Genomic DNA, 15743 nt, shown 5'->3' with positions numbered 1-15743 from the left:
TGTGGGTTCTGTTTCTTGAAAGTTTAGTTAGAGTCCTTAGTTTATGCATTTTATCAGAGAGTGCCTAAGACTCAATCCCTTCTTGTGGCCATCTTGGCTCCGCCCCCCCAAAATTTTCTTTAAATAAACAAAAATAGAAATAAAAAAGGCGGTAAAATTTGAAATCAACAGTGGTTTCCAATATAAAGTCATCCTATTGTTCATTTTGGTGCCCAGCAAGTGGAAGAATAGCTACTGACCAGCACTGGGAGAGGAAGTATTCTCCATTAAGAAATCACAGGATCAATTGTTTTCTTATTGTGAGTAATCAATTATTAATTTCATTTGATCAATGAAGCTATGTTTCTTTTTTGAGAGACTTTTACTAATTAAAGATACAATACAGCAATTAAATAATAGTTCATAATAGTCAATGAATATTATATCTTTCAATAAGTCTCATGTTTCTCTGTGTGTTGATATTTACTCTGTGAACTGAAAATAATAAGTAAAAATAAATTACTGTGATAGCTAGGTAGCTCAGTGATTAGCACACTGGACAGAGAGTCAGGGAAACTGAAGTTCAAATCTAGTCAGATACTCAGTAGCTATATGAATCTAGAAATATCACTTAATCTCTTCACCTCAGTTTCCTCAATTGTAAGTATGGATAATTGCAGCATTTAGCTCACAGGATTGTCTTGAGGTTCAAATGACATACTATTTGTAAAACTCTTTGCAAATCTTAAATCTATATAAATGCCAATTTTTAATAGTAATACTATAATAATAAAATTCAGGAAGAAGTTTTTGATGTAAAATTATTCCTCTTCCTTTATGTAGTTTTATTTAATGGATGACATTATGCCTTAATTTCCTATTCAAATTTTGATATTTGAGATATGATCACTTTAACTTGATGGTCAAGTGCAAAAAAGGGAAGAATATGACTATATAGACATGTCTACATACACATGTATATGCATTTGTAGACAACACTACACTGAAGCTTTTTGGATACCCTGTGTGTATATGCATGATGCTCATGTATATGTATATGTACATATATGTGTCTACTGCTATAGCTACCTAAGTAACTCAGAAGAAATGTGAGCTACATCATTTTTTTTTTGGTTATTGCAAAGCATTGGGGTTAAGTGACTTGCCCAAGGTCACACAAGTATTAAACATCTGAGGCTGCATTTGTACTCAGGTCTTCCTGACTTCAGGGCCAACACTCTAACCACTATGCAACCTAGCTGACCCCAGATATACAAATTTAGAGACGTTTCCACTCCAAATGTTTTTATGACTTATTTGTATCCAATATGTGGTAGGATCCTCCATGCTTGTTTTAGTCTCATCAGTCACAGTCAGACACACTATACTTTAATCACCACATAGTGACATTATTTTGATCCTTTTTGAGAACAAAAACCAACCAACATGTGCCTAGAAAAGTAAGTAAAGAGCATCAAATCTGTCATTCATCTGAAGCAGATTTAAGTGCACAATGTATAATTATTTTATTATTTTGTTTTTAAAAAATAATGTGTTGTTATTGTTTCTTTTTACAAGTTATACATTTCCCAATGTAGTATGCACCATGTCCAAGAAAAAAAAATGCATGTTTTAGGAACCATCAAGAAAACTCACAGGGACTCATCCAACCTTTCTGGAGAGCAATTTGGAACTATGCCAAAGGACAACAAATATGTGTATACCCTTTGATCCAGCAATACCACTACTGGGTCTATACCCTGAAGAGGTGATGAAAAAGGTTAAAAACATCACTTGTACAAAAATATTCATAGCAGCCCTGTTTGTGGTGGCAAAGAATTGGAAATCAAGTAAAAGTCCTTCAACTGGGGAATGGCTAAGCAAACTGTGGTATATGTATATCATGGAACACTCTTGTTCTATTAGAAACCAGGAGGGTTGGGAATTCAGGGAAGCCTGTAGATATTTGTATGAACTGATGCTGAGTGACATGAGCAGAATCAGAAAAACATTGTACACCCTAGCAGCAACATAGAGGCAATGATCAACCTTGATAGACTTGCTCATTCCAGCAGTGCAACAATCAGGGACAATTTGGCACTGTCTGCAATGGAGAATACCATTTGTATGCAGAGAAAGAACTGTGGAGTTTGTTTTGTTTTTGTTTTTTAGGTTTTTGCAAGGCAATAGGGTTAAGTGGCTTGCCCAAGGCTACACAGCTAGGTAATTATTAAGTGTCTGAGGCTGCATTTGAACTCAGGTACTCCTGACTCCAGGGCCCAGGTGCTCTGTCCACTGCGCCACCTAGCTGCCCCTAGAACTGCAGAGTTTGAACAGACACGAAGGACTATTACCTTTAAGTTAGGAAAAAACTGATATCTTATTGTCTAATCTTGCTATCTCTTATACTTTGTTTCTTCCTTAAGGACATGATTTCTCTCATCACATTCAATCTGTATCAATGTATATCATGGAAACAATGTAAAGACTGGCAAATTGCCTTCTGTGGGGGGTGGGGGGAGGAAAGTAAGATTAGGGGAAAAATTGTAAAACTCAAAATAAATAAAATATTTCAAAAAGTAAAGAGAAAAAGAAAAAGAAAACACAAGGAATCTACCAAAGTGAATTTGTAGAAGAATGAAGATAGATAGAAAAGAAGTTCCTAAAAGGATTCTATTTACATATTTTTTGCTGGATAAAGTATTAAATTATTATGAAAATGAATGAGAAAATGAACTGCAAAAGCTAGAGCATGGTTAGTGTTACTATGATTATTATTTTACAGATTCTCTCTTTACTCCATGTTTCTTTTTCAGCTCCATCCTGCTCCCCACACCAAAAACCCTAAAAACATTTTATCTTTAAAGAATCAAAAAATGACTATTTGAAAAGGATAGACTCCTAGGACACAATTATTTGTGAGAGAGGGGAGCACATGGCAGCATAAGGATCCCAAATTTGTTTATTTATCTTATAGGTCTATGGCAAACAAGTATGGTTATATAGCCTCTAAAATTGAATGTTTGCAGATCACTTTTTTATGTATTTAATTTATATTTATTTAAGACAATCGGATTAAGTGACTTGCCCAAGATCATACAGCTAGGCAATTATTATGCATCTGAAGCCACCTTTAAACTCAGGTCCTCCTGACTCCAGGGCTAGTGCTCTATCCACTGTGCCACCTAGCTGTCCCAGCAGATCATTTTTTACTTCCCTTAGATTTCTATCCCCATTTTATTGCCCCTTTGTCTTCTGCCTTTCTTCCTACAATCTTATTCCCTGGAATGAATCTCTCGCTGCTTCTTCTTCTTCTTCTTCTTCTTCTTTTAGGTTTTTGCAAGGCAAATGGGGTTAAGTGGCTTGCCCAAGGCCACACAGCTAGGTAATTATTAAGTGTCTGAGACCGGATTTGAACCCAGGTACTCCTGACTCCAGGGCCAGTGCTTTATCCACTACGCCACCTAGCCGCCCCTTCTCACTGTTTCTGTACTCACAAATCAGAGGACTACAGTTTCCCATGATTCATTGAACACATTTTAGAGAGACTCTTTGTTCTCCTGGCTATATGTTTTTTTGACAGTAGCACATCTCCTGATTTTGATAAAACTCTTTTAGAGATAGATATGATTCTGAACTAGTTTCCAGGATAGAAATTATTAGAGTTTTAATTGTCATCTGGTTTTGGTCCGGGTAGTATTTTTAAGCTATAGGTGCCTATGTATTCATTTTGCATGCAGCTAATATCATTGAAATATAAGATCTACTTATGATTCCTTTGCTTAGATATGAGTGGTTGGTCAGTCATTTCATTTGTGTCTCACTCTTTGTCACCCCATTGAGGGTGACGAAGATACAAGAGTGGTTTGCCATTTTCTTGTCCAGATCATTTTATAGAGAAGGATACTGAGGCAAACAGGTTCAAGTGACTTGTCCAGGATCACATAAACTAGTAAGTATCTGAAGTCAGATTTAAACTCATGAACATGATTCTTTCAGACTCTAGGGTCAGTCCTCTATCATCTGCACCACATTTGCTCAGACATACTTTCTGTTATTCTTCTGCCAAAGGGTTAGTTTAATGTTCTGTATCCATGGAAAGAAATCTCAGAACAAATCATTTCATTTGGGCTATGTTTCCCTTTCCTCCTTTGCTAACTTCATGAAGATGCTGAACTGTGTATCACTTCTACCAATTAATCCCCTCAGTTGTTGTAACTTTTATATATTATACCAAGAAGCAGGTTAATTACTTTTTCTTCTGACTATCCAGGAATCTCCATAGACCAATTATTTTTCTCTCTCTCCTTTTTCCCCTTCAGCACTGCAGTGATAATACTCACCCTTGTCAGTCAGATATGAACATTGAAGGGGCTTGGAAGAGAGGTTACACTGGAAGAGATGTTGTGGTCACCATCTTGGATGATGGCATCGAAAGGACTCATCCAGATTTGGTGAAGAACTACGTAAGTGTTTTCTGTGTCTTTCCTATGGATCTATTTGGAGTTAAAGGCTCTAACTGCTGCAGTTTTGTACCTTTCCATTGTTGAAATCTTTGTCATATGATGAAAGCAACATAATCCGAGGGACTAGGCACTGGGAGTCCTTGGTTCGGGGGCAGGGGAGAAAAATTGTTTGCTTATTTTTTGTTTGTTTCTCTTGAAAACCTTGATCACCAAAGTTCTATCATCACTATCTATCTGAAGTCAGATTTAAACTCATGAACATGAGGAGGATATTTGCAGTAATAATCAATACTGCACTTGGGATCAGGAACAAATGGAGTTAATCAATGATTAAATCATCAATTAATTGCTTGTTGACTAATATTAATTTATGAGGAGAATCTTATGTACCATGTACTGGATTAAGTGTCTGGAATGTCAAAAAATGGAAAAAAGCAAGAAAGAAAAAGTAGTTCCTCCTTTCAAAGTACTAAACTATTGAAGGAGAAAATACATAAATAAATTAGTATTACTACATATATATGCATGCATATATATATATGTGTGTATATTCTCTCTCTCTCTCTCTCTCTCTCTCTCTCTGTATATCTTATATGAGGCACTTAATCTCTAAGTCAATTTCTTCCCTCTTAAAATGGATATGATTGTACTACCTACCCCATGATTATGAAGATCGAAGTTTCTATGTATATCACTTCATGATTTATAAGGGCTATATAAATTCTGTCTGTCATCATCATCACTATACAATATCTAATGATATTAGGTGGATTCAACTCTGATAAACAGTAATTTTTAGAATTAAAAGCAAAATGTTATATATGAATATATATATTATATCTATATTTAATCTTATTCTATCTGTCTATCTCTCACAGAATATCTTGAATGGGGGGGTTGTAATCACTTTCTAGAGATTTAACCTACCATATTCAAGAACTGAATTGGGGAATTAACCCAATATTAGCTAGCTAGAAATAAAAAAGCCCAGATATTATATATAGCCCAAATAATCTAAGCATTTATATATAGATATGTATATATAAAATTTAATACATATTTGATAAATAGTGATATGGATAATAGTTGATATAATAATCAAGTTATATATTAAAATATATACTAGAATCCAAATGTTTAATATATATTATAGCCCAGATATTAAATTACATATTTTCCACATATCTTTTTTGTTATATATATATATATATATATATATATATATATATATATACATACCATTAGAGTAGATATAGAATATGTAATAGATATATTTTCAAATATATATAATATATAATATCATATCTGGGTTATTTCCCCAATTCAGTTTTCAAAGATTGGTTTTCCAGTGGGTGATTTCTACCTCAGATTCAAGATGCTTTGTGAGTCTGTACTTCTAAACTATAGGTTATTAGAGTCAATCAGTGGACTTAGTTTTAGAGTTTAATTTAAAAATTGAAGATATTATTTAAAACACATTTACTGATTTACTTAAAACAGACATTTTGTTGGAACAATAGTATCAAAAATTTTTCTCCTGTGACCATGGAATTTGCTCTTTCACCAATATGCACTCAGTGGGAAAAAAAAGAAGGACACATATAGACAGTATGGTAGGGAGAGCACAAAAGGCAGAAGCATTTCTGGTAATATGACTTTGGTTACTTTCTCTTCTTAATGTGTTTTCACACAGCTCTATTCCTGGACACAGTCATCTTTTTTTAGTGAGCAGATTGCTCAGTGGGACTCCCTGAGTCTACTCCCTCCTGTGTACAATGTCTCTGGGTGAATTGTTTCCCTGCAGAAATCCATTTCTGATGTAGTATAGAGAGAGGAGAAAGAATTCCTTTAACTTACTATTCCCTTCTGAGAAAGGAGCAAGGAAAAAAGGCCAAGAGTGATTTTCTCTTAAGAGTCAGCTTAAGGTGACTCTCCTCTACTACCAAGTGAGACAGACATTCCTCAGTACTATATCCTATCTTTGTTAACTGTCTAGATATTTTTTAGATGTCTACCAAGGATGTGACCATTTATTTCGAAAGAAGTGTTCAGGCTTGTCAGTTGTCCTGTAATTCAATAAAGTTTGAAGATTTTTTCTTTGTTTGTAAAGGGGTAATAAAATTGACCTCTAATTTCACCAAATATGGCTGATTTCTTTATGCTTTATTGAAAAACCTAATGCATTTGTTGTTGTCTTATATTCTGTGATTTCAGCTCCTAGACTGGGGGGGGGTAGATGGTATTTATTTTATTATGAGTCTCATGATCAACTCCCCATACCACATACATGCACACACATATGTGTGCACAGACACATATACACTTGCACATGTGAATTTGTATACGTATGTGAATATAACTGGATTCAGATGACTTTGGAGCAGACTAGTGACATAGCACAGCACCCCCCTTATCTCAAAATCCAATTCATGTACTTGTCATGGCATTTCATGATCTTCTCTGCAAGTAAAGGACAAACATATATAGAAAACTGTATGTGGATTAATCCAGAGTTATGATTTCATTAGTATAGGATGACTCCCTCTATGAATATACCATAATATTAATTCTGTAAAAATAGAAATATGAGATATTTTCTTCAGACCTTCATTGATCACGAACAGACATATTTATCTACTTTACCTTGCTGTTATTTCTGAAAATAAAAGTTTATAGCACATTAATCAGTTCTTCTCTCCATCCCTATCCTATCATCTACTTTCCTTTTTTAATTTTCTGCTTTCTATCCATTTACTGCCCTGTTCCTAATGCTATGATTTGAGTACCTGTTTTTAAACCCTGTTATTGCTGAGGGATGATCCATTTAAGCATCTAAAATAGAACATCATGTACAGTTTCTCAAATGCAATCATTTCTCTGAGCATGCATAATTAGATTTACGTTGTTTATTTTTTAGCAACTCAGAAACCAAGTTTTCAGAAAATGTGATTTTAAAATTAACTAATGTAATCCAATCCAAAAAATTGACCATTACAATGCTTTTTCTTGATATTATCAGAGCAACGATTCATTTGGTATAGTTCTGCCAAACAATCAGCCCACTAAAAAACACAGATTGGTTAAATGGTTACTTGATGCCATGTAAACAAAAATAAAACTTGGATGTTTGATTTTTTTAAATAAAGAATCCCGTAAATATCCATTCATATAGCCTAAGTGAATCCAAAGTGATATAAGCATTCTGTTTTTTATTTTCTCATTGCTTTGCATTGTGGTTTCTTAATAAAAAGATCACCTTTATTCCCCATTTTCATGTAGAATATTTTTTAGTCCATGTCATCATTTGTTTTTCAAGCCCAAATGTGATGCAGAGAATTGTGAATATAGGAAATTTATAATTAGAAACAAATTTTATAATCTTTTATGCTGTTAAAGTTTGTTAATTATGGAAGACTGCTCCTGAAATGTAAACTGACCCCTGTTGTTTATGTTCTGTCTCCTCCCCCACCCCCAGCTTCCATTTCCCATTGATATTGGCAACAGGAAATGACATGTTGAACTTGGAAGTTATGTACCTTGGGACAGTAAGGATCAGTTATGTAGATTGCCCATTGCAGTATACCTGGCCCAGGTGCTAGACCACTCACTCCCCAAGTGCCATCCTTTGTGCAGCCTTCTACAGAAGTATATTTAAGAGGAAGCATTTGCTTCTTTTTGACTCTACCTTACACCCTGCAGGATGTCTGCATATCTCTTTCCTTCCTAGGCCATGCGGTCTCCCATTCTAGGCCTTGGTGGTTCACCATGGACCCCCCCAGGTGCTTACTGATTTTCTAGAAGTTTTAACCTGTTTACTTTATATTAATTTGTAATAAATCCTGAGCAGTTTTAAAATCCCAGGGAGTATGTGAATTCCTTAGTTTTCAGTAACTCTCAATTTCTGTCTTTAATTGGTGACCCCAATTCCCATTGGCAACAAATGGCCAAGATACTCAAATGCACCACCACTCATTCCACATTTGTCTTCAACATCTCATTCTAAAGTGAAAAGAATCATGGTTTGAAAGAGAAAAAAGATTTTGGAGGAGGCATTTTCCTCTTTCGCTTTGTCCAATGGAAACATACAAACAGATAATTATCTTCCTAACAGAAGCTACTCTTATGAGAGCAAAGGAATGAGAAAAGCTATGTTATATTTAAATCACTTAGACATGATAATTTCCTAGCTCATTTCTTGAAGGCGGGATTACTTTGGGTTTTGGCTCAGTCTTTCTGTTATCATTTCTCTATGTCAATGTAAATATAAGCTATATTACATTGGTAATCCTTATTTTAAAAAATCAAATATTTCAGAGTTGGAAGAAATGTTAGAGACCATCTAGTCCAAATTGTACCTAAAAAAAGTCTCTACTTTGATAAATGAGGCAGTCCACTCTTTGTGTGAAGCCATCTGGAGAAGGAGGAACCCCCTAATTCCTAAAGCAGCCCATTCATTCCACTTTGGACTAGTTCTATTGGGATGTCTTCTCTTATTCAAAGTCTTTATCTGCCTTTCTATCTCTTAATTCCATTGTTCCTAGTTGTACCCTCAGAGGTCTGGTCTCTTATCCTCTCCTTTAAACTAGGGGGAATAGTAATGACCAATGTCCAAGGAACATGGTGAAATTAATCAGTTGATTTCTTTGAGGAGGAAAGGCACAGAAAATCATCTAGTTCACATCCCTCATACCAAACTCATCTTTTTAAAACCTATCTTTTAAAATGAGAAATCATTTAGTACAACTCTCTCATGTTATAGGTAAAGAAACTGAGACTAAGAGATTCAAGGATATCTTCCATTTGAATACCTTCAGGAAAGTTCTTTTTAGCTGGAGATGGTTAACAATAAAGTCAGGACCTGAAAACTTTTGCCCCATAGCATTTCTTATCTCCAAATAAAAGTTTATTCCTGTCTCCATCTTGTTGCCTTGTTTCGACAAGGTTATTATGTAAGATAGAATCATAGAACTAGAGATGAAAGGGGCCTACATGTCATCTACTCCACCATATAATTTTGCAGATGAAAAAATGAAGATTTATAGAAAAGAGACATATTCAAGGTCTTGTGATTCCAAGTTCATCACTCTATATCACTTTTACTTCTACCTGATTCAATCTTACTCATCTGATCACTCTTTTTTTTCTTATGGGAGGGAACTTCATATCAAAATAAAGCATTGGAAGTGGTGACTTTGAACCTTGAAGACATGAAAAGGAAGACTTGCCATGTCATATGAATTGGACTGAGTCATAAAAAATGAATAGAAATGAATGCTTGAGCTGGAAATTGCATTCAGTAGGAAGAGTCTTGAGTGATGACAGAAACAATAATTATAAGAATTAAAAAAAGTATTTTCATCCATATTTAATTTTTAATAGTATTTTATTTTTCCAGTTACATATAAAGATAATTTTAAAATGCATTTAAAATATTTATCTTCCAAATTTTCTCCCTCTCCTCTCTTCTTCCTAAAATGGTAAATTTGATATAGCTTATAAATGTATAATCTTGAAAAACATAATTCCATATTTTCACCAGTATTTTAAAGTAGAAATATTTATAATATATAGGAAAGTTTAGAATTATTTTTATGAATTTTGAGGAAACTTTCAGTAATGGAAATTTGAATCATTCTAAAATCCAGGTTATCATATTTCACCAGATCTAGAACATATTATTCTTCAAGATTTTTTTTAAAAGTTCTAAAATTTTTTTAACCTTACATATGGAATGTGGCACCTATGATATTACCTTATTAATTTGACTAATTGGTGGGGGTGGGATGATAAAAGACAATATGAATTAGTGATGTCTAACTAAATTCTAGACTTTTAAAAATTTAACTCTTTTTTAAGCAATGAAAATCATCTTCTCCCCTTCCCAATGAGAAAGAGAACCAAACTTCATTTAAAAAATGTATAGTATATAATTAAGCAAAACAAATACTCAATGACTATGTCCATCTATGCATTATGGACATATATATATATATATATATATATATATATATATATATATATATGTAATGCATATAGTTTCTCCTTCATATTTCTTACAGTATCATACTATTTGATCATATTCACATACTGTAACTTGCTTAGCCTATTCCTTAATTGATGAACAACTTTTAGTTTCTCATTCTTTACCACCACAAAAGAGCTGCTCTTATAAATTATTTCAAAATAGAAATTATTTTCTTACTTTAAAGTATATGAATTCTTTTTAAAGTGTGTGATATTTGGAACTAGGTTAATATATTCTGCTGAGTAGTGGTTCTAAGGGAACATAACTTAATGGATATTTATGCACAATCTTTATTTGGTACATCCCTTATTTGTGATTTTGTAATCCGAGATGTGTTGAGTGAACTGCACACTGAATTCAATTCAACAGACCTTTATCAAGCAATTACTGGTAGAGCACTGTTCTAGGTCCTGGGAGAAATACAAACTTTAGATAAGACAGACTTCCTGCCCTCAGAGAATGTGGTAAGGATGTTGAGATTTGGAAGACTATCAATAGGAACTTACCTTTATTTCTGATTTGACAAGGAAGACTACATGAAGAGATAGGATTTCAGCAAGTTGGAATTATTGATATCTTTGACCTGTTGAAAAGGAAGTAACTTAGGGGTATAAAAAGGACTTGCTAGTGAGCATGGAATACATAGACAAAAGCAATGGAGATTTGGAGATATTGATAATGGTAGGCAAAAGACTGGATTGTTTTCTAAGGAGAAGAGAGGCACTAGTTTTAAAAAAAATTAAATAGTCTCCAATTTTGTCTTTGTTCATGGTATATCTTTACTGACATCCTATATGAAATTCCTCCTCTCTGTACAAGGGAAAATCAAGAATGCTAATTTTGTAATTGTTACTGAATTAACTACCCTTTCCTAAAACACTATCATCAACCAACTACCAGAATGTTAGTTAACCTAATTACTCATTTGTAGGATCTTGTTAAACAATGCATGAACCTTGGGAGTTAATGGATAATTAATGAGATTCCATCATTCTTTTTTTTTCTCTTTCTCTTTTTTTGGCTCCAGGATTCTCAGGCAAGTTTTGACGTGAATGGGAATGATTTCGACCCAATGCCTCGTTATGATGCCAGCAATGAGAACAAGTAAGGCCGAGTGCAGGGTGACTTGGTGTGTCTGACATTTGCCTACTTCAAGTAGAACTTTTCCCTTCTACTCATTTTATGGGAAGTATTTTCATAGGAATCTTTTGAAAAAAAGTCTAATCTTCATCTTAGAAAGACAGATTGGCACAGCTGAGAGGGGACTGGCCTTGGTGTTAGGAAGACCTGGCTTCAAGCTTTATTTCCAACACACTATTATCATGGGTCTTTAGAAAACAAACCTTTTTTGGGGGGTAGAGAGATGCAAAGAATTCCTTAATCTCTTAGTGTCATATGCAACTCTGTAAGAAAGGGGGTCTTTTCCTGAGGTTCTTGAACCTCCCTGAATCTAGAGATAGAATTCATGAAGTTTATGAACTTGGATGGGGGGGGGAATATATCATCTTTATCTTAATATAATTGATTTCATTTTTATTTCATTGTACTCATTTAAAGGCATTTTTCTGAGGAGTCAACAATCTTCACCAGACTGCCGGGGTGGGGGTGGGGGTCCATGATACAAAAAAATTTACTCATTTAAAACTACTTTAAATTATAGGTAGTTTTCTGCTCTCTATTAATAGAGGGAGATTCCATACTGGATGTTCTCCAAACCCTTTAAATTACAGATCCATTCTTACCCTCACACCTCATCCACCCAACCCAATCTTAGAACAACAATCAACCCTATCTCTTGTTTGATTACTAGAATTCACCTTTTATGCTAGGTTGGCCACAACACAGAACTATTATATAGCTATGCAGCTCTGAAGAAGACACCAACCCAAACCAAGTAGAACGTTTTTTTAGGACCCTAAATGACAGTTTGGTGGTTTAGGGAAGCAAAAAGTCAGAGCTGATTATTTACTGGCCCACTTTCATAGATAGGCCTTACTTATTTTTAAAGTATTTTTTTTTCCATTCTCTTTCTCTTCTTCTCCCCATTATACCATAGTCTCCCCCTTCCCCCACTGTATTTGGGTCATAGGATCATAGATTTTTACATCAGAAATAATCTAGTTTGACTCTCATTTTATAGATGAAGGATCTGAATCCCAGGAAGAGTCATGATTTACCTTATGTCATACAGATGGTGTGTGACAGAGGTCCTGCAAAGTCATTGTTCTTTCCCTCTGTACCAGAGTGACAGTGGACTGAAGTTTCATCTGTTATCAATTATCTGAATACTTTAAATGCCTAAGATTAATGCAAAGTTCTCAAATTTAGTCTTAATACAGACTACAGGACCTTTGCTGCCCACCTAATCTCTGTTCTAGAAAGCCCATTCATTTTCTTTGCTTTTTTTCCTTGTTGGTAATACAATTATAGTTAATGGGAAACAAAAAAAAGTGTGGTCATTTTGCTGATAATCTTATGGTATCTTTTGTTTTTGTTTTGTTGCTTTTGATTTTGTCATTCCTTTTTTGGTTAATTTTTGTTTAAAATATAATATAGCAATTAACAAGCATTTATCAGTTGCCTTTTGTGTGCTAGACTCTATGGTAGACAATGAGGATAAGTAGAAAACAATGTATCTCTCACTCGAACTTCCATTCTAATCTAATTTGAATTTACATATATGATCAAAGAATCTTCATATTCATCATAACTCTTCAGAACATAAGTTGTTTGTCTTGCGAGAGGTCTTTATTTTGGGGTTTTACCATTAAGAATTTTTGTGGAGTTATTATGCTCTTCTCTAGATTTTCTCATTGGATTTTATGTATCTATGTCTTCTTTAGGGATGTTGGAGGCAGTAGCAAAAATGTTTATGTGTAACTATTACATTCTTTTAAATGTTCAAACTCATATAGTGAATATGAATAATACTTGCCCTTTTTTACAAAAAAGTAACTAGAAGACATATAATGATAGTCCAATAACTTTGAATGAAGGCATATTACTTCAGGAATTTTGTATATAACATATTTCCCCATGTATAAGAAATACTTTAATTTTGGGGCCTGAAATTTGAAAAAAAATGTATTGTTTGAAAAAAGGGTGGCTTATACATGGAGAAATACAGTAATATGGTTTCCTGCTTTCCACAGAGAATCATAATAGACTGGTTGCAGAAAACTTTATGAAACTGTTGACAATAGCAGTCAAATGAGTCAAATGTAAATCTTGTGTCATTGGTGAAAGGGCTAGTATGCAACACTTACTTGAAAGCACCATAGACAAGGGTCCAAATTGAAGGTTGGTGACCCTATAGCTTATATATGAACCCTGATTATCAATTTATAGTACTCAGGCTACAGCAGTCACAAGGTGGGGATGGGGGGAAGTTACTTTCTAATCACAATTACTGATTTATTTGAATCCATTTTGAAAGTATCTTTTTTGTCCTTTACTCTTTTATTTTGGTTGGTTTTCTTTTTGCAAGGCAATGGGTTAAGTGACTTGCCCAAGGTCACACAACTAGGTAATAATTAAATATCTGAGGGCACATTTGAACTCAGGTGGTCCTGACTCCAGAACCAGTGCTCTATCCACTGCACCACTTAGCTACCCCTAAAAGCAACTCTCTTTTTTTTTTTTTGGAGAAAAGTATGGGAAATGTAAGCAAGGCTCAGATGGTACATTTCAAATGGTGGATCTATGGGCCAGCCTTATGTCATTGGTCATTGTTTATCAAGAAAAAAAATTGAGAAGGCATCCATTCAGATCTTTTTAGGAAGAAAGGACAAATTATTTATTAAGGGCCTACTCTCTGCCAAGTACCGTGGCTGGCATATTACAAATGTTACCTCATTTGATACTCCCAATTATAATATGATGTAGATACTATTGCTATCCTAACCCTACAGTTGATAAAACTCAAGCAAACAGAAGTTAAGTGATTTATCTGGGGTCAACCAGTTAGAGAATGTCTAAGGTAAGATCTGATCTTGGATCTTCTAGCCCTTCTGTGCCACCTAGATCCCTATGAGATACTGACTCTGAACACCTTATTTTCAAATCATTTTATTGTTTAGAAAGATTTCATTTATTTTGAATTTTATAATTTTTCCTCCCATTCTTGCTTCCCTCCCCCACCCCCACAGAAGGAATTCTGTTAGTCTTTACATTGTTTCCATGGTATATATTGATCTCAGTTGAATGTGATGAGAGAGAAATCATATCCTTAAGGAAGAAACATAAAGTATAAGACATAGCAAGATCAGACAATAAGATATCAGGTTTTTTTTTTTTACTAAATTAAAGGTAATAGTCCTTGGTCTTTCTTCAAACTCCACAGTTCTTTCTCTGGATACAGATAAATTGTCCCTGGTTGTTGAACTGATGGAATGAGCAAGTCAATCAAGGTTGATCATCACGCCCATGTTGCTGTTAGTGTGTACAATGTTTTTCTGGTTCTGCTCATGTCACTCAGCATTAGTTCATACAAATCTCTACAGGCTTCCCTGAATTCCCATCCCTTCTGGTTTCTAATAAAACAATAGTGTTCCATGATATATATATATATACCACAGTTTGCTTAGCCATTCCCCAGTTGAAGGACTTTTATTTGATTTCCAATTGTTTGCCACCACAAACAGGGCTACTATGAATATTTTTGTACAAGTGATGTTTTTACCCTTTTTCATCATCTCTTCAGGGTATAGACCCAGTAGTGGTATTGTTGGATCAAAGAGTATGCACATATTTGTTGCCCTTTGGGCATAATTCCAAATTGCTCTCCAGAAAGGTTGAATGAGTTCATAGCTCCACCAACAATGTGTTAGTGTCCCACACTTCCCACATCCCTTCCAGCATTGATCATTGGCCTTTCTGGTTATATTGGACAGTCTGAGAAGTGTGAGGTGATATCTCAGAGATACTTTAATTCACATTTCTTTAATAAGTAATGATTTAGAGCAATTTTTCATATGAATATGGATCCCTTTGATTTTCTCATCTGTAAATTGGCTTTGCATATGCTTTGACCATTTGTCAATTGGGGAATGGCTTGTTTTTTTTCAAAATTTGACTCATTTTTCTGTATATTTTAGTCCTTTGTCCTTTGAGTCCTTTGTCAGAAATACTAGTTGTAAAAATTGTTTCCCAATTTACTACATTTATTTGATCTTGGTTACAGTGGTTTTGTCCATGCAAAATCTTTTTTAATGTAATGTAATCAAAATTATCTAGTTTGTTTTTAATGATGTTCTCCATCTCTTCTTTGGTCA

General features: G+C 34.3%; 1 protein-coding gene across 4 annotated transcripts in view; it reads left to right on the top strand.

Moving 5' to 3' along the window:
• Positions 1–15743, top strand: part of PCSK5 (proprotein convertase subtilisin/kexin type 5) — a 594760-nt gene that overhangs the window by 167274 nt on the left and 411743 nt on the right. For all 4 annotated transcript variants that reach the window (XR_012472398.1, XM_074206682.1, XM_074206681.1 and 1 more), the window contains exons 4-5: positions 4302–4445; positions 11498–11574. Coding sequence is in view for 3 of the 4 variants with exons in the window: in XM_074206682.1 (XP_074062783.1) it covers positions 4302–4445; positions 11498–11574 (221 nt within the window). In the remaining variant the exon portion in view is untranslated. The remainder of the gene's footprint in view (positions 1–4301; positions 4446–11497; positions 11575–15743) is intronic.

Source organism: Macrotis lagotis, chromosome X (genome assembly GCF_037893015.1).
Source record: "Macrotis lagotis isolate mMagLag1 chromosome X, bilby.v1.9.chrom.fasta, whole genome shotgun sequence".
NCBI lineage: Eukaryota > Metazoa > Chordata > Mammalia > Peramelemorphia > Peramelidae > Macrotis > Macrotis lagotis.
This window is presented reverse-complemented; position numbering and strand designations above follow the sequence as displayed.